The 25167-nt window shown below is 38.6% G+C and overlaps 3 protein-coding genes across 4 annotated transcripts; 2 read left to right on the forward strand and 1 right to left on the reverse strand.

Moving 5' to 3' along the window:
* Window positions 1-145: 145 nt before the first annotated feature.
* LOC116334490 (WD40 repeat-containing protein SMU1-like) lies at window positions 146-13100 on the forward strand. The gene is made up of 12 exons (XM_039613155.1): window positions 146-881; window positions 1947-2157; window positions 2236-2388; window positions 2469-2585; window positions 3633-3755; window positions 5071-5190; window positions 5314-5430; window positions 5573-5700; window positions 7015-7141; window positions 7288-7449; window positions 8682-8831; window positions 9672-13100. The coding sequence occupies exons 1-12, from the start codon at window positions 820-822 to the stop codon at window positions 9768-9770; spliced, it is 1569 nt and encodes a 522-aa protein (XP_039469089.1). The 5' UTR covers window positions 146-819; the 3' UTR covers window positions 9771-13100.
* Window positions 11806-20801, reverse strand: dnaja1 (DnaJ heat shock protein family (Hsp40) member A1). Of its 2 annotated transcripts, none has more exons than XM_031757927.2 (9): window positions 20671-20801; window positions 18997-19143; window positions 18715-18904; window positions 16824-16928; window positions 16488-16715; window positions 16278-16392; window positions 15704-15819; window positions 14911-15011; window positions 11806-14685 (listed from the first exon to the last, which is right to left on the reverse strand). In XM_031757927.2, the coding sequence occupies exons 2-9, from the start codon at window positions 19126-19128 to the stop codon at window positions 14452-14454; spliced, it is 1221 nt and encodes a 406-aa protein (XP_031613787.1). In that variant the 5' UTR covers window positions 19129-19143; window positions 20671-20801; the 3' UTR covers window positions 11806-14451. The 2 variants fall into 2 exon arrangements, with proteins under 2 accessions (XP_031613787.1, XP_031613786.1); XM_031757926.2 differs by having other exon boundaries at window positions 20647-20739.
* aptx (aprataxin) lies at window positions 20649-24735 on the forward strand. The gene is made up of 7 exons (XM_031757928.2): window positions 20649-20979; window positions 21872-21918; window positions 22039-22317; window positions 22411-22470; window positions 22584-22810; window positions 24012-24115; window positions 24224-24735. Exons 1-7 carry the CDS (start codon window positions 20652-20654, stop codon window positions 24376-24378), a joined length of 1200 nt encoding a protein of 399 aa, XP_031613788.1. The 5' UTR covers window positions 20649-20651; the 3' UTR covers window positions 24379-24735.
* The last annotated feature ends 432 nt before the right edge of the window (window positions 24736-25167 follow it).

Raw genomic sequence — 25167 nt, forward strand, 5'->3', positions numbered from 1 at the left:
GGCCTAAATATTGACAACTGGCTCCCAATAATACGTGAATATGAGAAGAATTCAGTAGCCTATTTTTTCTTTACGTGTTAGCTGACACAGACGCTTGTTTGATAATCGAGCTCTGGGTGGTTATTAGTTTTCCCAATGCGCCGCAGAATTAATGAGGGTAAACACCCAATTATGGATTAACGAGGCTTTCCGGCGGGTTTGTTTCGCAGATCTGTGCAATGTGTGCCTATATGCCGAAAAGCAGGCTGTTTAAAATAAACGTTTAAGCAAAGCAAATGTCGCGGCTGATTTACACCCACTGCCAGGGAAAAGCTTTATAACCGTAGCGCCTAATTATAGGGAAGGCAAGTTAATCACCGCGTGTGCTCTACGGGGACTGGTACTGTAAAGACGCTCGTAATGCGCACTCAGGTCTGTGTGCGCATACCGATGAGCTGAGGACAAAAAGGCGGTTTCCGTTAGAGGACGGCCAGAGTGATGAAGAGTGATGTTTTGGCCCCCACAGAGGAGCACGCTCTGAGCCACGAGGTTCTGTCTGTGGTGGTGGTGCTGCTGCTGCTGTGGCTGCGGCAGACGCGTCTCCTGCACGCAACGTGCTCCGAAACCATCGTTTTTTTTTCAGTCACCCCCCACTCCTAGGGAGGGAGTGTGTGGGGTGTATCACAGGGTTTGGAAATGGTGCCTACCGCAAAAATAAATAAATAATAATAAAATAAAATAATGGGAGACACAGGAGAAGCACGTGGAGTGGGTGGTCCTCAGCACACGGCTTTCACGTGGCTTATAGAGGAGAGCTGAGCCGCCACAACAGTCAGTCCAATGCAGCAGCAGCAGGGAGACAACATCAGCATCAGCATGGCTGTGGAGATGGAGCCCGCGGAGTAAGTGCGCTCTTTGTTTGCCTTTGTTTGTGTGCACAAAAAAGTGATCGGACTGTACCACCTGTTTGACTTTAACAGAAAATAAGACGGTTTATCTGCTGTCATGCACTCATCGCTTATTAGGTGACATATTTTGGCGCCTGTGTATGGAATCGTTGCTTATTTCTCCTTTTAACTTGTAAAAATAAGCCGCGTAAACTGAGCCTTTAGAGTTTGTGTTAACTGCGCTGTTTTTGCTGTCCTGTCTGCCGTGAAACCTCCAGTAATTGATATCCAGTTTAATGCGACCAGTGTGGTTAATTTGACACGTGAGGCTGCTCAAATGTTTCTGGTCGTGCTGTGTGCGTGTGTGTGTGTGAGGGGGGGGGTTCGGACTGTTTTGCAGTCAGGGGCTGCTGCTTCCTCCACATCTGCCTGTTGATCTAAGATGCTCTCCACCCCCCTGGTAAAGGTGTGGGTGTGCTTTTTGTTGTTGTTGTTGGTGGTGGTGGAGGTGTTTAGTCATTCCTGTGGGGAGTACAGGAATAGACAACTACAGGAATGTCAAATTTTTGTGTTGCTTAAAGTGGAGTTAATTTAGTACAAAAGCACAGGCTCGTGGAATCAGTGGGTGAGGTTCGTTTAATCTGCAGGTGCCATCTAAAGGTGCCACCATAAAAATGAACGTCAAGCAATGAGGAAGATAAAAGGGGCACCTTGACTGTCAATTCAATAGATTTAAATACGTAATATACTAGGATGTTTATAATTAGATTTATTTGTATTCATTAGAACGGATTTGTTAGGTTTTGTAGCTTTGTTGTATATTGTATTATTTATTTTAGTTTACTTAGTTACTGTTCTTACTGTCTTGGAGCAACTGTGACCACACAGTTTCCTCTAGGATTGATCATGATTGTGGCTAGGACAGCGTTATGCCCAGCAGGTGGCTCTAAAGTGGAACAAAAGTCCACATGAGACAGCCCTTTTTGTGCTGCGACCTTTTCCTTTTAAGGTTGTGCCCACGTGTGGCACCATCCCTAATCAGATATTGTTTCTGTGAATGTTTGCCCTATGTCTCCGTAGTGTGATCCGCCTGATAATGCAGTACCTCAAGGAGAACAACCTCTACCGGACGCTGACCACATTACAAGAGGAAACCACCGTCTCCCTCAACACAGTGGAGAGCATTGAAAGCTTTATTGCAGATATAAACAAGGGCCACTGGGACTCTGTCCTGCTGGCTATTGAATCTCTCAAGTTGCCTGACAACATACTCATTGACCTTTATGAGCAGGTTAGTCTTTGGATGTTCAGCTAATGCTTTCCTTGGCTTTATTTGTTTATTTTTAATTGATCACATTCTCTTCAACAGGTTGTTATGGAGCTCATTGAAATGAGGGAGGTGGGCGCAGCTCGCTCACTCCTCAGGCAAACTGACCCGATGATCATGTTGAAGCAGACCCAGCCAGAAAGGTACGGCCACCTGGAGAACCTGCTAACCTGCTCCTACTTTGACCCTCGTGAGGTAAGAAAGCAAAGCGCTCGGACAGCTGCGTCAGAGAGCGCTTCATAGGTATAGCTAACATCCTTTAAATCCCACTGCAGGCGTACCCAAAAGGAAGCAGCAAGGAGAAGCGGCGCAGAGCCATAGCTGAGGCTCTGGTGAGGGAGGTCAGCGTGGTGCCCCCCTCCCGCCTCATAGGACTCCTGGAACAAGTCAGTGTAAGTGTACCGATCGATATCCTTCTGAAAAATTCATTCTAATTACAGGGAAAGTAGCACTTTTTAATCGATGGAGACAACACTGTGCGATAGTTTGTCAAAGATACCAAACAAATGACCTCAGTTTTATGTATTTTTTATACAACAGCATCACTTTAATTAGGGTTTCCTTAAGGCAACAAACACTTTTCTGCAGTCCTTCCATCTTTCCGACTGTCTTACACGAGCACAGAATTTAACTCCAGACAGTTTTGGTTAAATCCCAATAAAAAATAACAGTCACTGGGCTGTTTCCTTTCCAGGTGAAATGGATCACATGTACACTTTTGTGTCTTCTGATCAGGACTCTTAACAGAGTTCTTTCCGTGTAAAATACTTAAAAATGTATTAATGTTTTTATACCTCCAAATTCTGCACATTTAGTCAAAAAGTAACCGGTTTTTGAGAGATTTAAAGTTCAAAGGACGCAGGTAAGCTACAAAAACAACAACAAAAGAACAGTGCACCAGTCGTAAAACAAGAGCAAGACCCTCATTTGTATTTATATTTAACGTTTATTCTTTTGTTTTACATTTTCTTAAGCAGTTTCATCCCTGACATGTTAACAAGCTCAGTTATATTCTTTAATTTGAATGATTGATGTGGCAGCATAGTGAGTTTCTCAAAATTGAGTTTCTCAATTCTCAAAGACATACTGTACTGTACATCCTCCTGTGCAAGATGCTATTTTTGTTAGTGAGCTGTTACACAAGTGCTGCCAGCAACAGCAAAGTTCTGAATAGCCTCCATTTACTTTAAGTTACAACTTGTCTAATCCAGAAGGCTAATAACAGTCATATTAAAAATAAAGGAAAAAACAAGAAAGAAACTGGACTTGGACAATATTTCAAAGTGGGAAACTTGTGCTCTTGCTGCCAGAAGTTGCATTACATTATTGGACACAGCACGAAAATAAAAAAATAAAGTCGGTAGTTCTTCGTATTCTTGATTTTATTGAGATTTACACTGTTTTATTTTTTCTGCTGACTTTTTCCCACTGTGTTTCAGTCTATGAAACTACAGCAGTATACAGATCACCTCTCCCCTGATATGACCATTGATACATCTGCCAGCAAAGAGAAATATGTGGAGAAAGAGACCTTTCCAAACCAGCTGTACCGCCACATCAAGGTCTGTAATGGCGCTTGGAAAATGATTTTGTTTTCTAGCAGAGCACTCAAGTGACCAAATTTATTTTAACAACTAAATGATCCATTGGGGTGATTTATGACACTGTTACGTTTTATACAGGAGAACTTTTTTATGGCTCTTTTTGTGTTTATCATTCCGACACTGTTTCCTTTATGTGCAGATATTCTAACATGTTATAATATAATTAGTCACAATTTTCAGTCTTTTCTAGGCACAAATTATGGAAGCTGATTAGGGCCAATGGAAAAAAATATGTGATGTCATGGCTCTTTTTTTTAATTCTGAGGGGGGAAAAACTCATAATTCTGACTTTTTTCTCAAAATTCTAAAATCCCCTTCGCACCCAAATTCTGACTTTTAAAATTCAAAATAGACTTTCTTCTTATAATTTCAAATTGTTTTCAAAAACAGAATTCTTTTTTCAGAATACTGTCTGATTTTCCCAGAAATGTGACTTTTTTTCAGAATTCTAAAAGCCCCCCAAAACCCCTAATCATCTATACCAAAGGCATCACAGCTTCACCAGATCTTTATGCTTGGTTGGTTTAGAAGGGATGTACTACATGAAAGTGCACCTGCCTCTGCACGCTGCCAGTTGTTCATCCACACAAAGATCTCCACCAGCAATATATTATCTGGGCCACAAGCCTACAAACATTGTCCAAATATCCCTGAAAGAAGCAGGCTTACCTACTTGTCTACTCTGGCTACTCGGTTGTTAAACAACATGTACTAACTGAATTGGATCTTTCACTGCAAAACATTACAATATACTTATTAGAAATGGAGAATGAAAATAAAATTAACACCTATAATAAAAAAACAACCTCACAACAAGTGGTTGGAGAAGTAGGCAGAAAAAAGAATAATAGGACACATTTGTATGATTGAATATATCATAACTGTACAAATTTTTGTCCATCATTTGAAGGTTAAATAAGAGGTTGTTATTTCATTGGTTATTATCCCAATACACACACATACACTGCAAACTAATTACTTTGTACACCTGAAGGCACTTCAGCTAGTCTCTGGCTGTGCTCTCATCACTTCTATCCAGATGGAGCAGCCTGAGTTGCTCAGCCATGCTCATGCTCTGCCCAAGGTCATTAAGTGAGAATAGTCAGCCCACACAACAGCAGGCTATTGAAAAACTTTATGTCTCCCTGGAGTCTCCTAATATTAATTAGTGCCTTTTTTCTTTGTCTGCGTGTGAATCTCAGGCTGCAAATCAAACAGGAAAGCACGTGTGCTGCGAGCTGCGAGCGTTAATAAGCTTTTTCTGTGTGCGCAGTTTGGGCGGCGGTCGCACGTGGAATGTGCCCGTTTCTCACCCGACGGAAAGTATTTAATTACGGGTTCAGTAGACGGCTTTATTGAGGTCTGGAACTTCAACAGTGGAAAAATTAGCAAGGTGAATATATTTCAAATCAGGAAACTAAAAATACTGAGATGCATTAAACACATCACCTCCTACATACTGTGTAATACCACATTTTCCTAATTTTGTGTTTTCATTATTGAATGAATGAACCAGGATTTAAAGTATCAGGCCCAAGACAGCTTCATGATGATGGATGATGCTGTGCTGTGTATGTGCTTCAGTCAGGATACAGATCTACTGGCTACTGGAGCTCAGAATGGCAAAATAAAGGTTGGATGGATTCATATTTGTGTGTTAACTTTCCAAAGAAAATAAACAATCAATAACTGTATCCATACGATTTATGAATATATTGCTGACTTAATATATTTTTTGATTTTTCTTTTGAAATGTGTGTGTGTTGTTGGGGAAGGTGTGGAAGATCCAGAGCGGCTTGTGTATGCGTAGGTTTGAGCATGCTCACAACAAAGGCGTGGCTTGTTTGGGCTTTTCCAAAGACGGCAACCAGATCCTCAGTGCCTCCTTCGACCACACCATCAGGTGGGATTCGATGTTGTCATGTTTTCTGTGTAGTGAACACGCTGCAGACTGCAGCTATTCCTCTTGCACAACATAATGTAGAGAATTTGTGTGTGAGTGTGTTTATATTTGATTACATTATTAAAATAACTTACATGTAACATTAAAATTCTACGTTTCAATTTGCAGGGTTAACACTGACTGTATTCACATAAGTAATATATTCACATTTAAAAATATATTTGCATGTAGATTTTAAGTGGTTGATGTAAAGCCCTTCACACAAATAGCTTAAAATTGTACTAATTTGAAAAAGAAAAAGAAAATCTGCTTTCATTAAAAAAATTTTTTAGAGACACAACAAAAGCAAAGAGGAAACCATTTAAATTGAGAGCCTTGTGGCAAGAGTTGCCTCGTCTACCGTGGGAGGCAAGCGAGAGATCTGACTGCCCTCACACATGATTCACAAAAGTTTTGAAGGTGCACACATGGGCGTCAGTTCAGCAGGAGGAAAGCAGTGCTCTCTTTCTACATCCCACAGCTGATTAGCAAGAAACTGAAAAGTAGATTGGATATTTGGCAGTTTAAATCCTTTAATGCTTTCTAAACTGTCTGCTAGAGCACATTTTAAATTGTGCCTACAGTGACTCAGCATCTTTTCCACTTTAGCTACAAAATCCGTGTTTGGAAATCATACTTTTCCCGCAACAAGTCATAAAAAAACATGCTCAACTAAAAGTGCGAGATGCCAGTGAAAGGTGAAGGCAGTTCGTTACTGGCAGCAGTCGATGCCTGGCGTCACATGTTGTTCACATATATTGTGCACCTGTAAATACGCAGTGCCTACAAAGCACAAAGATGTCTTCCTTTCGCTCCCACCCTCACGCACGCACTGAATCCCCTTCACCGTTGTGGAGCTGAATGTTATTTCTGACTCCTGGGGGTGTGGGCTGAGCCTCTCCGCAGTGTTGGAAGCACATGTGCTGTGTGGGTGTAGCCGAGGAACCATGTGCTCAGGCACAAAGCTGCAACGTGTTCCTCTGCTTGAAATTCCACACGCGGGGTGGATTGTTTACAAATGATATATCGTCCTGCAGGACAGGAAGCGAATCAGTAGGCATTGGGCGTTTTGTCACGGTTTAAGTAAATCTGCACCCAGCCACACAGAGGAGCTAAAAATAGCACAGCAGCAGCTCAGTGGCACATTTCATCCGCTGTCGAGTAAAATCCCCTCTTTGAGTTGAAGAGGGGATTGTTAGAATGACTCAGCACTGCCCTTTTAATTCATTTCAGTGTCCTTTATCTCAATCAATTCCTCAACAATGTCATCTCCAGAGTCCACGAGCTGAGGTCAGGCAAGACGCTAAAGGAGTTAAATGGCCATTCATCATTCGTAAACGATGCGTTCTTCACTCAAGATGGATTTCACATCATCAGCGCCTCATCAGATGGCACTGTGAAGGTACAATTTGCATTAACAGCATGGAGCCACATTAGTCGACTCTACAAAGTCATTCAGATCTGTTCTGATTGGTGTCATTACACACGACAGCTGAGAAAGTGCTGAGCTACTCTAAAATCTGAGATTTTTCCTCGTGTATTGTTCAGATTTGGAACACAAAATCCTGTGAGTGCATCCACACTTTTAAATGTCTGTCGAGGACACCGGATGTCCCCGTCAACAACGTGATCCCTCTCCCCCAAAATCCAGAGCACTTTGTGGTTTGTAACCACTCCAACGCCGTGGTCGTCATGAGCATGCATGGCCAGGTGAGAGCAACTTACTCTTCTCATAGAATCTCATTTAACTCTAAAGAACGAGACTTTGCTATGCTTATCATTAATGCAATTACAGCTGCATTAAACAGTGTTATTATTACTGTTTCATCTACTAACTCATTTTCAATTAGTGACTATTAGATTATGACTAAAGGTGATGACTTATCAAGTTTGACTTACAGTACAAAAATTACATTACATACATTTTTGTAGCAGAATGACTACAATCATACACCAACTATAAAAAAAAAATCAGCTAATTAGATAATAAATAATCATTAGATAAAAAAATGACCATAAAAGGCTGATTGGGTATTGTCATCACCCCACCAGGAGGGCGGGCAGCGTGGATACCCAAGTTTGTGACTGTGATAAATCGAGAACAAAGTGATGTAAGACTTTCAAATTGAGACCATAGTTGTAACTACTCAAAATCTTGGATGAGTTCGAAGTGACCTCTGACCTCAAGGTCAAGTTTAGTCAAAACCTTTTGAATTCGATAACTTCAGAACAAGGTGACATAGGATTGTGAAATTGACATCATAGGTGTGTCTACTAGGATGCTGAGGGGAACCACTGGTGGCCAAGATGCTGCTCCTCTGTGGTCATAAACCTACATTCTCTCTAATGGCCAGTGTGGGGTGACTTATTCGGTCTCAGTAAACACTTTCCTAATCCGTTTATGATCTTCGTTAGCAGTTTTAAGTCTGCCTCGAATACATTTCATTTTGTAATTTGTGGTACTTTTAGCAGTAAAATATACTACAAAACAGCAGATGATAGCTTATACACTCAACTGAAGACTTCAGAAAAGTAGTTTACAACAAGTAACATCGCTAGTGGACAAATCCACCAGTCTATGACAGGAAGTGGAAGAAAAACTCTCTAGTCTTTGTCAAAATGTAACAAAACCTGCATAATAGCTCCTTAAAATGAATGAGCAAATCTGAATTAAAGGTAAAGTTTGACTGACTTCAGGATTTAGGTCCATGTAAAGAAAGGACAGTGGTATGTAATATTTGGAAAGAATGCACATTTTTGTGCATTTCCCCCCAAAACAATCCTCCCCAAACGGTTCCTTTACCTGAAAAGACAATGCATTTTCAAAGTTACTTACAGTGTATTATTTATCTCAACCTTTTGTTCTTGTTTTAGATTCACACTTGAATATATTTGTGGAAGCTTAACATCTCTCTCTCTCTCTCTCTCTCTCATCTCCTCAGACTGTGAAGACCTTCAGCTCAGACAGGAAAGGAGCAGACTTTGTGTGTTGCACCCTGTCACCCCGCGGGGAGTGGATTTACTGTGTGGGGGAGGACTTAGTGCTCTACTGCTTCAGCTATACAACAGGAAGGCTGGAGAAAACGCTGACTGTAAGCTCTGCTGCTAATATTCACTTATTATTAAAACTGTTTATGCATCTTATTAAAATTTGGGCTGCTAGTGTTTTTTGTCTACACTCTAATAAGCTTCCATGTTAGGTTACAAAAAAGTGGATTTGGCAGCTTGAAACTTTTATTTACTTACTGTCCAAAACACGCTGTAAGAAAATGAGCTTTACTGCATACTGTCAGCTGTTGGTCTCAACCAGTTATCACTGTTATTTCAGTGTTTCTACTGTGACCTCCTAAAACAGTTTATCACCGTAAAATATAGCTGCACATCTTTGCCAGTGCATCTTGTTGCAAGTTGTTAACAATTATTTTTTGCCTTTCTTGAGGTGTTACTAGCATTCAGCTCTGTTGCATATTACTTACTCTTCTTACTGCACATTTAGAGAAATGGATTTTCACAACTAGTCTAAAGGTGAACGCTGGCCAGATGTAATAAATCGCCATGTTGGCTAAACTTTAAAGGTGTTCCTAGGCACTCCACTAGAGGAAAAAACCCATTACACATCCATATCAATCACAGTCTAAACACAAAATCTTTCCTTAATACACAAAATCTCTGTTAGTTTCCAACCAGGCTTGGCACACTGATGTCTAGAAATCACCTAGTAATGTGTAAAATTACCCATCTGTAGCATCAAAGTGACATTATATTACTGTAAATAATTTCCATGATCTTTGCAGCAGTTTTTTTTTTTTACAGTGTTGTTATTGTTTAGCCATGTCACTGCTGCTGAGTAACAATAACAGGGTATGAGGTGGGTGGGAGCGACTAATGGGTGATGGAGAATGTGTGCTGATCTGTCTTCGCTGCACCCACAGGTTCACGAGAAAGACGTAATTGGCATCACTCACCACCCACATGAGAATCTGATTGCCACGTACAGTGAAGACGGTCTGCTGAGGCTATGGAAGCCTTAAAGTGTCACCTTCATTATATTGTGGAGGACCTACACAGCTGTTGACATGGTGTATTAAAATCTATTTGTGCCATGAAAATGCTTTGAAAACACAATCAATGAATATGAAAAACCATCTTTAAATTATAAATAAACTTACCAATCAAAGTTTTTCCCCCCACTTTAAAGGATTATGTATGTTGGTTTCTTTTTTTTTTAATTCCTTGTGGAAAATTTAAGGTAAGAATGCTAATATTCATGTTTTTTTTAAGTCAGCAAATTCTCGACAAAAAATTAATTTAAAGCTGCACTTTAAACATGTTTTTTCCTTCCATATTTTTGATTTATTTATTTATGGAGTAATTTATTTGTAATTCATTACCATTTGCAATGCTGTTTAGGTCCTCCATACCCTATACCTTCTTCCTCATGAATCCAACTTCACCAGTTTGAATCCCCATTTTCATCTCTTCTGTCTTTATTAGACATGAAAATGCATGATGGTGAACTGTTGTGAAAATAGTTATAATAGAAATCGCCTCTTGTTTGGGCATAAACAAACAATATCAGGTATATGATTGATTTGCTTTGGTTTATAATAATGTTTTTTTATTCTTAATTTTTAGATTTGATCCAAATAACGATTCTGATGTCATGATTTATTTGTTCTCTGCGTTCCCTGCATGCTACCTCAGTGCACTGCCTACATATGTCTCTACAGTAATTTTTGTAGTCCTTTAAAATATGCATGATGACTGATAACCCTGTACAGAGCTCCAGTGACACATTTTGTATTCTGTGCATAAACAACAAATGTATTTTACACATTTATTGTCTTGTGTCTGATGTTCCTGTGCATAGATAGGGTATGTATACCTGCAACAGACTCCCTCTAGTGGTAACTGTTCGTACTACCTGGTACTGTCGTCATTTATCACTGTGAGATATTGTTTAGCGACTGAATTCTTTATTTTTGGTATATTCATTATGCTGTACATAACATCTCCAACCACATGACAAATGATAATAAAATTCAAAATCTGGTGTTCGTGTTATTTTATAATAACTCACTTTAGTGCTAAATTTGTTCCTGACGTGGCAATGAATCCAAGTATTGCATCTGCAACATTTTTTTTAAAAAAAAAGGACAATCAATTTGAATCGTTTTCTGCTCAGCACTAATAAGTTTCCAGATGTAGAAGAGGATTGGTTGTAGAACCTGACAGGTTTGTAAGTTGCATTCCAGAGTGTGACATGTCATGTTCTTGTAGTTAAAATTGTTGCAAAAGTGATGAAAAAAAAATCTCAAAGCCCAAAAGAATGTCATCCATTTTTTTCCCTGTGTAATTATACAGTCATGGTAAAAAAAAAGAAAAAAAAATACATTCTCTTTCAGTCCTGTTTTACATATCAAAACATTAAAAAAAAAAAATCATCCGTTTCCCAGCAGATTCCAACATTATTTAACTACAAATGATGAACAACATACTGGTACAGGACCTTACAGTCAACAAGTCAACCATGAACTCCTCTGTATATCAACGTTTTCTAGATTCAAATGTGAAGATATCTGTATGACAGCTCAAACTTGCCCCAGATTACTTCATGCAACAGGACAATGATCCCAAACACAGCAGCAAATCTACAACAGGAGGGATAAAAACCTGAGCCTGATTGAGACAGCTGTGCATAAACAAATGAGCCAAAGCTGCTACATGTGGTTGTACAAACTACTGAATCATGGGGTATACCTCATCTTCCACACACCACTTTGGTGTTTTATCTTAGTTTTTGTTAAATAATTGAAGTTTGTATGTAACTAATTTCAGAACCTGCTAAGGACCAGGAATTCTTTTTTTAAAATATACCCTCATATCTAAAATCCTAGAAGTGGAAAAAAAGGGCGTGCTATCACGACTGTATCTGATGTATGGTGACTGTAGATTAAAGCCCAGCAAAAAAAAAGAAAGACTTTATATTAATTTCCACCCAACTGAATAATCACTAGAGTGTGAGATGTAGAGAGAGAGGAAAAAAAAAATACTTTGAGTCAGTGGTTTAGATTGTATTAGGGTGTCTGAATTTTAATATCTAGGTATAAAAATCCAGTTTAATGAAAAACAGTAGAGACAGATTTTCTAAAAGATATCAAGCACGGTTACACAGAAACTTAGAAAGACCATTAAATCACATTTATTTAGAAAACATGAGCACAAACAAGTAGACCACTGGTCCAAACATGCATCAAGTTCATTTAAAACCTTGGCAACATTTACTTGAATTACTCTTTGCATTGAAATCCCCTTACATTACGAGGACTCAAATTCACATCTGCGTTCAAAAACTACTTACATTATTTAAGGAGGCCCTCGCTTATGTGAGCATGACTGTTTTACAACATCCAAGGCAAACACCATTGAGAAAAAAGAAAGAAAAATAAAACTGCATTATCAACTAACTTCAAGTTATGAGAAGGCTTTCAAACAGGCAGACAGTTTAATGAGGTATTAAGTTTGCAGATTTATTTATTTTAAAAGCCCATCCATAAACTCCCATTACTCATTTGGCTTTTACAAGGTTGACGAGGAATATTGAAAAATATTAATATCTGGTTTGATTTGTCATTAAAACTCCTGATTTTGGAGTCTTAACACTTTGTCTTCTAATGATTTTAAACCCACAAAGTAAAATAAAACAAAAAAAAACAAAACAGGCAGACATTAGAAACCTTTGCAAGTACAATGTTGCCACAACCATGCCACTGTTTCCCCAAGAAAAATCATACCTATTCAAAATAGCCCTGGTTATGCTTTGTTTTATAAAATGAAAACAGATAGGAAAACAAATGTCAGGGAACACACATGGGTAAGAAAGAGACGGACAAAAAGGAAGTTATTCTCTTCTTTCCACAGAAAGAAATGTCTCTAAAATGTCTCAGCCATAGGCAAAGCACTCAAATAGTTCTGTTACTGTCACAATGACTGAATGCAGGAGTCGTTATGCACTCCCAGCTCCTGAGAAACTTAAGACTTAATCCACAGACAGCTTTTTCTGACCCAATCAGAGCAGGCTGGACCATTCAGGATGAGCATTTCAGGAAGAGGGTGAACTGTGGCGTTGCGGCAATGTGGAGCGGGGCGGGGAAGAATATGTTTTGTTTTTATTATTAGCATGTAAACCTATTCTAGTTAAAGAAAAAGAATTATGAAATGTAAATGAGTATAACAAGAATTATAAATAGCCTCTCAAAATATAAGGTGATTGCACATACCTTTGCACACACGCTCACACTTGCACTATACTAGACGTGCGCGGCATCGTCACAGACAACTGACTGCAGCTCAGAAAAAACGCTAAACTCAAACATTAGTTGAAAATTAAGTGGCTTGAACTTCACGTTTCCCTGTCTTAATCATGATTACACTCATTTCAAACTTCTCCTGTCACGTTTTTTCATAGAAGGTCTGAAAAAATAGCCCTTCAAAGGGTACAACAGCTTTAATATTTTAAATCAAGTTTCCAAGCTCCTCCACCACCACCTGGTCCTCGTGAGCCCCTTTCACACACGCATGCCTGAGCTGTATAAATCAGCACTCCGATCGCTTTTTCATTAACTCTTTCCCCCATAAAGACGAAATCTGATGACCTCACCTGTTCCCTTAAAAACGAGTTTTGACATCTCACTGTATATAAATTAAGACGTGGTTTTACAAGGATTAAAACAGTTTCCTGTTTTTCTGAAGTGTTGCTGTGATTCTGTACTGTAACCAGGCCTGAAATGTGACCACTCTTCACAAAAGAACTTCAAGGGTTACTCCTAGTAGGCTTTAAGGGGTAAAGAGTTAAAGTTACAGCAGCAAACTCACTAGGTCAGGAAATATGTGCATTTGGCTGACTGCATGCAGTCACAACAGAGAGACACCCACACTATTACGAGCGTGCATGTCTCTGTTGTAGCTCTGTGGGCTGATCAGCTCACTATAGAACACAAAACACCAGCTCAGTTGCTAAACTGCTCAGAGAGAAAATTAAATTCAGAGAGAGAATTCAACTTTGCTAGGGTCAATACTGACAATGCACGCCCCCGTAAAAACAAAGACTTTTACAAATAAAGCTGATATCGTGCACATACCGTGGCGCTCTCTGTCACAGTCACGGGGATGTCTGAATGAAGGCATAAGGAACATTGTCTGAAAGACACAATGCTGTTACTTTAACAGACTGATTCAGACAGATTCAGCCCTGTTACAAGTTTCATGTCTGAAAGAGCTACAGACACCAAAAATGGATGAGTCTTCGAAAAGTGGTTTTCAATGCCTGATTTAACAACTGTCTCTCTCTACATATTGGCATCGGTTTTAGTGTAACTGCACAAAAAGCAGGTGGTCACTGTTCTTCTTTTCCCTGAATCCTCTGTTATACCAGCCCCTCGTCTTTAATCACAGTGTGAATGAGAGAAGAAAAAAAAAAAAAAAAAGGTCCCAGATGACGAGGAATTCCACTGAACTGCGTCTAAGTTCAAGTCCTGCAATTTTAACATTCACAGGGCACTGGGAAACAGTTTTATGAATCAACTTCAAACAAGCTAAAGAGACTAATTGGAAAATAAAGTTAGAAGTGCACAGATTAAAAAAAAACACAAAGGTGCTTTGCATTGGAGATGAGGATCTGAGCTTCTGGAATAGACAAAGGCCAGCTGTTGCTTAAGACGTCTGGCACTGAACACCACCAGTGGTGGCGTAGTCATCTTCGTCCATGTAGTAGCACTCATTTCTGTATCTTCTCCTGTTCTCAAAGTCACAGTCCTCCAGGTCAGCATAGATGTAGAGGTCATCGTCCATACTGTCTGGCTGCTCTGCATCCATCTTTTCTGGGAGATAGCGCTCCAGCTCCTTCAGCTTATGTTCGGGGAGGAAATTAGCTTTTGGGAACACCACCTAATGAAACATCCGTAAATAGACTCAGTTACGGTGCCACAATAGACCATATGGGCATATTATAATGCAGAAAAATGCTAACAATTTTATTGACATTGATGTTTGTAAATATGACCCTCATTGGGTGCTTTGCTTATTTGTTTGTAATATAGTCATAAATATATAAAAGACAAAGACATAAAAATCCCCCCACCAACAAACAATAGATGCCAACGAGATTCTTACCGAGAAGTGAATAATGAGACGCCCCTTCTCAAACGGCCTGCGATACATGGGCATCCCTTCATTCAGGACACACTTAGTGTCTCCAGGTCTGATCAACTCCCCTGTGATTTAAAAAAACCCACAAACAAATATATAAATCTTCAGTCATTAAAACACAGGAGACAGGATAAAACCAGGCAATGATTTATTTCTCCATTTTCAATCAAAATAAATAAAAGAATGAGTTTGTAGTTTATTTCAACTATTGTACAGTAGAGGTCCAGTGGTCTTGACAAGGTGGCCTAGTTTCACGCCTAGTTTCACTGTGAAGTACAAGCCACACGAAATGTGGCTTGCTTGATTGCTGATAATAAAATTAGGTTCATTACAAATTATCTCAAGCTAAAAAAAAAAGAATCATCACTGTTTATTTAAATTTGTCAAATAAAAGGGTTTTAACTGTTCTGGAAAAGGAGGGCATCACAATGACACAACACATCTAAAACATGGTTCACATCTCACAGAGAGATCTTTCAAAGATCAGCTGGATTTTATCTTGAAGAGCGCTATGACAGTTTCTAAATTCAATATTGAAGGGTAGCGTGAGATACTAGTATTATTCATTGAATGCATTTTTTAATAATATATTCATTTCATCTAAAGCAGGATGATAAAAAAAACAAACAAAAAAACAAAAAACAAAAATAGACCTGAACCTCCTGATGTTACTTCATTATAAATAAGAATATTTTCATACACTAATGTGACTGCCAATCAAAGCATCTCCTGAAAAGCATTTCCCAGTTTGATTTACCTGGATGTGATGTGATGAGGAGAGTTCTGCTGTCCAGTGTCTGAATGGGCTTCTTGAAACCACATAAAGCCTCAACCAGCTGCAACTCCATGGACATGATGAGGTCCTCTCCTTTCCTGGTTAGACAAAAGTGAAGACCAAAAAAAAAACAAAACAAAACAAAAAAAAACAGGAAGTCAAACATTAGCCTGCAGCATGGACATGGAAATTACTTTCATTTTTATTGCACAAAAGGACGAGAGGGTGATGGTAAAGCGCAAACTGTGTCCAGGGCAGAAACAGCTGTATCATGCTGCTAACACAACTCTTTGCATCGGTGTGGAGACACCTGTTGTTCAGGAGAACACTGATACTGATACATTCTGTCCATAAAAAGCTGCACAGAGCCCAACACTCACCAAAAACAAGTCTCACTATGGTTGTACAGTGATCAAATAGCCCCGTAACATTAGTCAAGTTCAAATTTTTAAAATGGTAGAAAATAAAAAGTGAGAATTAGTGTGTCTACTTTGGTTTATTGTCAACTTTAACATTCAAAACAACAAAAAGACAGTTAAGACCGGCTTCTTTTTACCTGGTAAACTGTCCATGGTCTCGCTGATCTAATACAATGATGATGTCGCCTGGCTCGAGTCCCGGCTCCTGGTCTCCCTCTCCATGTAAAACAATTTTCTGGCCATCTCTCATTCCTGTGCAAATGTCACCAGGTAACATATGTACAGGTTTAGTTTCTTCCTTGTTTGCCCACCAAACAGATGCAAACAAAGTTTTATATTTCCCTCACCTTTGTCAATGTGGACCTCCAAGATCTTCTTCTGTCGTAGGATCTTCCGGCCTCCGCATGCTTTGCAGCGGTCCTTCTGGCTGATTCTTTTTCCTTGTCCTTGGCAGCTGTGGCACACTGTGGACATCTGCTGTACCATACCCGGAAGTAACTGATGTACGCGGACTTGCATCCCTGTACCATGACAAGACATGCACACCTGTACCGCTCCTTTACGACCTCCACGACCTGCCAAGTGAAAAATGCAGGAGAAACCATTTGGTTAGATAACTTGCACCAGATTGATGTGACGCACATCTCACAAACATCTAAGCAACTTTTTTAAGAGAAACGTACCTTCACATCTGTCACAAATGGTATTCTTTTGGACAGCAAGTTTTCTTGTTGCTCCATTATAAAGCTCTTCTAGCGTCACTGTAATCTGATGAACAATATTCTTCCCTGGGGGCAATATTGCACAGTTAGTTATATCACAGATTTTAGCAGCAAGTCTGAGAGGTCTCCCAGAGATACCACTAAAATAAGCTTTCATTTCGCTGTTTTTGCTTTATATGTGACATTTGAAATGCAGTATTAAGTAGGAAAAAAATTTCAAAACTCACGCATTCACACTCTACCCTTGAAGAGTGAGACATTTTTTCTGAAAGCATTTCTCAAAGTCTCTTTGACAAATGTAATTCTTGTCTGAGACAAATCTGCAAATCTTCTGCAGTAAAGACATCACTATTCAAGCTGATATGAAATGGGAAAACCTCTTGGTCACACTGTGATTTAAGAAATCTAGTACATTTCATATGGTTATGTATATCTGATCTGGTCTTTGTAGTTTTTCTTTATCCATCCATCCGCTTTCCCTTTTCAGAGTCATGGGGGGCACTGGAGCCTATCCCAGCTGTCTTAGGGCGAGGCAGGGCACACACTGGACAGGTCACCAGTCTGTCGCAAGGCTAACACATAGCCCTTTTTCTGTCCAGTTTACTAGACTGTTGATACTTTTTTGATAATCTGTCACTCTCCTCTATTAAACCCGCAAACACCTGTCAGCACAAAATCTTTAAAGTTATTTGTTTAAGTTAAAGAGATTTAAGAGAAAGACGCCCCTACTACCATTTCCTCTGTAAAACTTTAACAAAAACAGAAGAATGTTAACTTTGCAAAGTATGGTCCCATTTAGAGCACAACAGAGCATAAATCAGGCATGCTTTTAGAGCATGTGTACCCGTGACTAACAAGTCTCTTACCATATGAGCATGAACTGTCACGCTTTTAAAGACTGTTCTACTTTATCTCAGCTAAAACTATGAGTGCTGACAATCTTTGTTTCCGTGGCCTTCTCTGGCTCTGCCAACTACACAAGTCTGTAAAAAAAAAATAATAATTACACAAGTCTGCAAAAAATTTCTGGCAAATTTTTTAGGGTGCTGAATCCTAAAATGATCTCCATTTCCCTCCATCATGTACACTCTTTTGGAAAACATGAGGAGTTCACATAAAAAAAGCACAACAGTGATGAAAAAAAATCAATTAAAAATGTTTTAATAGAACTGAGATTCCTTACCTTTTGACATGAACAAAATAACCTCCCCACCCCCCACTTACCCCCCTCACTACCTCGCATTTTCTTTTTGTATTTCTCTTGGGTCTCGCTCTTAGAAATATTAATGAATGTAAGAAATCGTTAATTAGATATGGTTTTTTTGACTCAAGTATAGGATACCAGATTTAAGTTTAAAAAGGGAAATTGTATGCTTAATTACACTGAAAACAGTTTTCCAAGAAAATCTGACGAGATGGAATTTTAAAAATATTTTCCCGATTTCGGTGAGTAAAAATCTATAAGAAACAATCAAAAAGTCCTGTGCAGTTTTTTGGTTGCAGACCTGTGTTATCTGTATCATGACTGACCTCTAGTGGTAACCCTTGTAACAAAAACAAAAACAAAAAAACCCTCTACATCACAATAACAACTGTTTTTAGTCAGTTTGATGTTAAAAAAAAATATAAATAAAAATAAATTTTTGGGGGGGTGGAGGGGTGGGGGTAGGGTGGTATTAAAGATCACACAGCACAAAGCCATGGTAAGATTTAACAGATTCAAACTCTTTGTGTCTGAGTTTAGAACCAGTTTTCTTTCATATGGCATGGAATCAGAGAACATATTTAACACAGGCAAACTAAACAGCTTTACATATTATTTCACAGCCATATTCTCTCAACATTCACCTACCTTTTCGTTCTCTGTGCATCCGACTGCCTCCACCAAAAAACAAATCAAAGATATCCATGGGCGATGCAAAGCCCCCACCACCTCCACCGCCAGTTCCTCCTTCTTTTATAGCCTTTTCACCTCCCCGGTCATAAATCTCTCTCTTCTTTGGATCTGACAAAATCTCATAGGCCTGTGAGATCTGCTTGAACTTGAAGAAAAGAAAAAAGAGAAGTAAGACAGTGTCAGAAGACATGTGTGTCTCACCTGTTGATTTAATGAGAGTAAGAAAATAGTAGATACCTTTTCTCCTTCTGTGGGATTTTTATCGGGGTGATATTTCAAAGCCAGTTTGCGATAGGCCTTTTTCAGCTCATCTGGAGTTGCGCTGGGTGGCACACCCAAAGTGTCGTAAAAACCTGTTTCTTTGACCATGTTTGCGTTGAGAAACTGAAATAAATAAAATCAAATATTCAGTTACAGTTTTGTTTGTAAAAACCTCTAAACTCCATCAGCCAGAATGCTAATCAAATAATTTTGATAACTGTAAAATATACACAGTGTCTTCATGTAGCCCTCAAGTTATATGGCTATGTTTATCTTTCAACATTGTGTATAAAAATAGCACCAAAAAGTAACTGGTTTTAGGTGTGACAGGATCTGATTGCGTCTCTTACTATTCATCAGCCTTTAAACTTCTTGGTGCACCACAAAGTTCAGACCAATTGTACAGTACTGCTACAAATACTGCATTAAGCTAAACTTAGAAGTTTAGTAATTTACATACTACTTAGTATATTTGAAATAAGTTCATAAATGTTCAGCTCCTGGTGAATCTGAGCTGAGCTGGGCTGAGATCTTGTGACCACAGAGGACACGGCATGTGTCAAACATAAAGCTTGTGGGCCACAATCAGCCCAGCAAAGACTCCAATCTAGCCCACCGGAGAGCATTGAAAAATGTGCAAACAGACGTTAATTTTTGGACTTCTAATTGTATTTTCATTAGTTTATGGCCATTTATAGTACAGCAGAGTAGTAAGTAAAGAACTTAAACGTTCCTGTTTTTTCACTATCTAATACTCAGGGACAATTTCTCTTAAAAAAATAATTACCAGACACTCAATGAATTACCAGAAACTTTTATGTTAATTTGACACATTTCTTTCTTTAAGCCTAAAGAGTCCTGCCGACAGATTTATTTCAGTACAGCAGCATTTTTATTATTTCACTTTCACCGATCTGGCCCACTCAAGATCAAATCACAATGTGAATCGAGTCTCGCATCCCTGCTCTAAAGGGTGAAGTAGATCCAAACTACACCAGCAACTTATTCCTTAATATCATAACAGAGTCACTAAATCCCTTCCCTGGGGGGGATTCACAGAATTAGCTACCAGTTACCAGCACCACACAAATACAGCCTCAATCCAGCCCTTTTAAAAACAGTCAGATAATTAGCAAATCCTACATAAGACACCTTTTCCATTGTAAAAAGGAGCACAGACCAGAAGTGCCTTCGCTTTGTGTCTAGCGTTGAGTAACCTGCCATATTTGTTTTAGAGGCGATAGCAAAACTTGGCGACTCAACTATTTGTAATCTTTTATTTGTGTGAAGGTTGCAATCACAGTATATTTGGACAAGATGTTTGTATCCAGTTGGTTTCAGAGGTTTTTATAAGTCAATAAAAACAACTCGCAGTGTTGTCAAACGCCTTTTCAGACATCTCTAGTTACTTGAGTTTTACATAATCCGGTGGTTAAATGTATGCTGATACATGAGGGGCACAAACTGGGGCTGCTCGGGCCCTACGAGGCTATTTGAGCTACTTAGCCCGGCTAAGGAAAAAAAAAAAAAGGTTAGCTTTGTTGTTTTCTCGACCTTAACACAGACCAAAAAATACAAGACACTCGTGATAAACACCGTGTGTACAGATAATTACTGTTTTCCAACCTTATATGAAGACAATGATGTTACCTCACAACCTCCGCTCACAGCGACTCTTCCAGAAGGTTCTTCTAACCCGCCTCTATCGTAAACGAAAGTCGCGTCCGGTGACGTTTATTTCCTGCGACGATGCATCCAGTCATCCAAACAAGCGTGAACTGTTGGAAAAAGAAACCCTGGTTGCGAGGCCGAAGACAAACGATGATAAAATGCCACTTTGCTGGCTTATCAGCGAGGAGGGAAATCATAAACCCATCCAGCTCCCTCATTTACAGACTGTTGTGTTGGGGCGAGGGCCAGAAACAACCATCAAAGACAAAAAATGCTCTCGGCAGCAAGGTAACAGCATCTCAGTCTAAAACACTAGCTTCGTTAACAATTAGATCAACTATTGAAATAATGATTTTTTTAATCAAAATAAAAAAGAAAGATTAAAAAAAGTTTAATAGCTACCACAGAGATTACATTAAGGTATATATATACAGATTATTCCTCACAATGAATCACAGACTGCTTTATTAAGGATGATAGCTGATGCTGAAAAATTTAGCTGTTGCCAATCAGGTGCTTTTCAGATGCTTTTTGCACTCATAATTCCATCAATTTTGATAAGATCTCCAGCAACACTGACTGAAACACAGACAGAGGCTCCAGTGTGTTTCACATATGCCTGTAGACATTTACTGTTGTGGTCCTCCTGACCTCCTTCTTACATATTAACAACAAATTGAACCAAAATGTTTACATTTGGATTTAACACTTTATAAAATCTGTTGCCCCTGATTTTCATTCCAGTTCAGAACCTGAACTGAAACCCTTTCTCCCCATTTCCCTTCTTTCTATCTTGACTGTAACCCCTCCAGTGAGACCATTTCTGATGAGGCTTTGATTAACCGTAGATGAATCAACTGAAGGGCCAAATGCATTTCTGTAATATTGAGGTTTAGGCGCTTTTTTCTTACTGAGCAGACAAAACCAAAACCATACATTAACCTATACCTATACACTACAAACAGCGTATCTGCATCACATCCATGGGTGTATTAGAATCACCACTTAACTTGACATGTATATATTTAGACTGTGAGAGGAAGCTGGAGGACCCAGACGAAACCCAAACCCATTTACAGCATTTTTAATTGACTGTCTAAACTATTATAAATTTCCCAAAGATTTTATCATTAAAATGTGGAAAGTGTGACCTGTGCAAATGTTATCCTTTTCCAACCAGTGGAGCTGAAAGCAGAATGCAACAAAGGTTATGTCAAAGTCAAACAGGTAAGATACTTACACATTCATATTTTGAATATCTATAAAGAGGTTCAACTTTTTCCATCTTCCACTTCTTAATATATAATCTTACAATCTGTCTTTTATATCCCCCTTTTCATTCCAAAGCTGGGCTTAAACCCCACTTCTGTAGACTCCGTGGTGGTCGGTAAAGACAGTGAGGTCAAAATAAAGCCTGGACAGCGCCTTCATATTGTCAATCAGCTTTACCCCTACACTGTACAGTTCAAAGAGGATCCCACTGGCAGCCAAAGTGGAACAAAAAGGCAGCGAGAGTCCACTACAGAGGACCGAGAGAGCCAGAGGGACGCTCAGAGTGTGAAAGCAGCCAAACAAACAGAAAGGATCTCAGTGTCAGTCAGTCACGCTGATTCCCCAAAAACAAATGTAAGGAAAAAAAAATGTTTGGATTGTTTTCATGTATTGAGTTTGAATGAATACATTATCCAGAAGAAACATGTTCTCTAATATCTGTTGCAGGAAAATGCTGGACACTGGAGCCAAGGCCTTAAGACATCAATGCAAGACCCCAACATGCAGGTAGCCGTTCTATAAAAGCGATTCATGGTGTGATGTTTACTGTTATAGAACTGAATTATTTACTGTATTGAATTCTGAGTCTCTAATATCCAATTTTTAACTTTTTTAACTAGGTGTACAAGGATGATAAAGTGGTCGTCATTAAAGATAAATACCCCAAAGCTCGCCACCACTGGCTTGTGCTCCCGTGGCAGTCAATTCCCAGCCTGAAGGCTTTGCGCACTGAGCACTGTGATCTGGTGAAACACATGCAGAAAGTCGCTGACCAGATGATTCAGCAACACCCAGATTGTAGTTCGGTGCAGTTCCGCACGGGATACCACGCCATCCCAAGCATGAGGTGAAAATTTAGACTATATGAAATGATTTTGTGAACTTGAACTAAAAATATGGAGGTAATATGCTTAGACTTAGTCCTTTTACTACAATTTGACTGATGAGTCTTTAAAGGGGTTGTGTTTATTGAGACTGCTATAACAGACAATTTAAAACAACAAAAAAAACATGTAGTTTTACATCAGTTAGAATAAGAATAGTAATAATAATGATAATAATTAATGGTTTTTATATAGAATTTTTCAAAATCTACTTTAAAAAGTCCTTCAGAGATCACCAAATAAAATAAAGACTGAATGAAATAAAGAAGTACATTAAGATAGATAGATAAATAAATTGTAGAGAGAAATTCAGGAAATGAAAGACAGTTCAAAGTAAATTAAAACTCAAAGTAAACATCTTTTTTTTTGTTTTTGTTTTTTTTGTTTACCAGTTACACACTGAGCTGCAGTTAATGTGGTTATCAAAGTCAAAGAAGCTCTGAAGTTAATGAGTTTAAGAGGTTAGAGTTAGGGATTTTTATTCAGACACAAAACCTTATGAAATCAGTCACATAGTCTTTAAAAGCTAAAAACAAAAGTGTCAGAAGAATAAATCTCAGAAGCAATTTTGAAAGGATATCCTAACTTTCTGGGAATAAAGATTAATTAAAAAAATATGCAGACTCTAAGCTTAAAGTAAGTACATTTCATGTTACGGTTAGTTTAACTGAACCTTAATTACTCATCATTTCTGCATTGAACGTTTACTTTTATGTCTGTTTTTTATGTTTTCATTTTGAAAGGCTCTGATTTTTCAAATTTGCGTTTTTAATGTTTTATCCCGTTTTTCTGATCTGGCTTTAATTTTTCATATAAAACACTTCAAATACACATAAAACATCTTTAAAACCATTCAAAGGAAATGTGATGCAGGTAATATTTGTATTTAAAAAAGAAATCTAATAAATTGTGGTGTGGTCCCAATGTCTGACACATAAACAACGATTGTTACCTTAGAATAACTACTACATACTGTGTAAGCGTCTAGATTCTTCTCACATTAATTTAGAATAAAAGCGCCACAAAACTTGGAGCACAGAAGCTGTTTTAGACATCTGCTGCCATCTTGTGGCTACAATTTGAAATGTAAATGCTTCAGACTTTACTTTCTAATCTTAAACACATCTTTAATGTGTCTTTGAAATATTCAATTCTCCCTTTAAGCCATGTTCACCTCCACGTGATCAGCCAAGACTTTGACTCGCCTTGTTTAAAGAACAAAAAGCACTGGAACTCGTTTACAACAGATTACTTCATCGAGTCTAAGGGTGAGAACAGTTCTAGTTTATTTTTAACACCTGCTTAGAAATAATTTGGCTTTAAAGCAAATCATTTATGCCGTGGACTCAAAACACTTTGTGTTTTTCTTCCTGCAGATGTCATTCAGATGCTTGAAACTGATGGAAAGGTCACCGTGAAAGAAGGCACCAGTGAATTGTTGAAGCTACCTCTCCGCTGCCACGTGTGTCACAAAGAGCTTCTCACTATACCGGCACTGAAGGAACACCTGAAGTCTCATTTTTCTAGATAACAATGTGACTATAACTCATCCTCGTGCTTTGGGTTTTCATTGATCACATATCTCATGTTAACCTTTTTTTTCTTTTAAAAGTTCAGATTCATTCTTTTGTACAATGTTAAGTTCTTGTAGGTTCCATAATTATTGGCCTGAATACAAATTCCAAAGGTCTTCAATGTTTGTTGCTTTTTCAGCTTTTTCGGGTTTTCCAGTTTAAGAGGAAATTCAGTGTCAAGCTACAAAACGTTCAAGGTAAATGCCATCTGTTTATGCCATTGTAAATGCCATTGTTGTTTGGATTTCATTTTGTGTTAATACCATTTCAAACACGTTAAAATATTTTGCAATAAATATTTTCTAAGAACTAAATACTGCCTCTATTTTTGCAATTAAAGTTGCATCCTTTAAGTCCTGCAGTGCATCAAGTTTAGACTGATTTTTTTAATGAAGTTTACAGAAAACGAAGGAAGCTGTTGATGTATTGCACTGTGAATGTATTAACTCGCTTTCGGAGCCGGCACAGCTGCCGCATAAATCAACATTTGTTTAAAAAAGTTTAAAATACAACTTTAGAACTTACACAGTTTTTTTTTATATAAGGAAAAATAGCTTGCTGGAAAAACTGCACTGCTTTGATGTGTTGAAATAGTAGCAGACAGTCAAATAACACGTTGGTATTTGGGAGAACTTGGTGTACTTTCTCTTTGCTGCTATTACAGTACTCCTTTAGCAAATAACAGATGAAGCTTGCTCAGCCACCTAATACTACTAATACCACCTAATACTGCTAATACCTACATC

This window comes from Oreochromis aureus, linkage group 6 (genome assembly GCF_013358895.1).
Source record: "Oreochromis aureus strain Israel breed Guangdong linkage group 6, ZZ_aureus, whole genome shotgun sequence".
Lineage (NCBI taxonomy): Eukaryota > Metazoa > Chordata > Actinopteri > Cichliformes > Cichlidae > Oreochromis > Oreochromis aureus.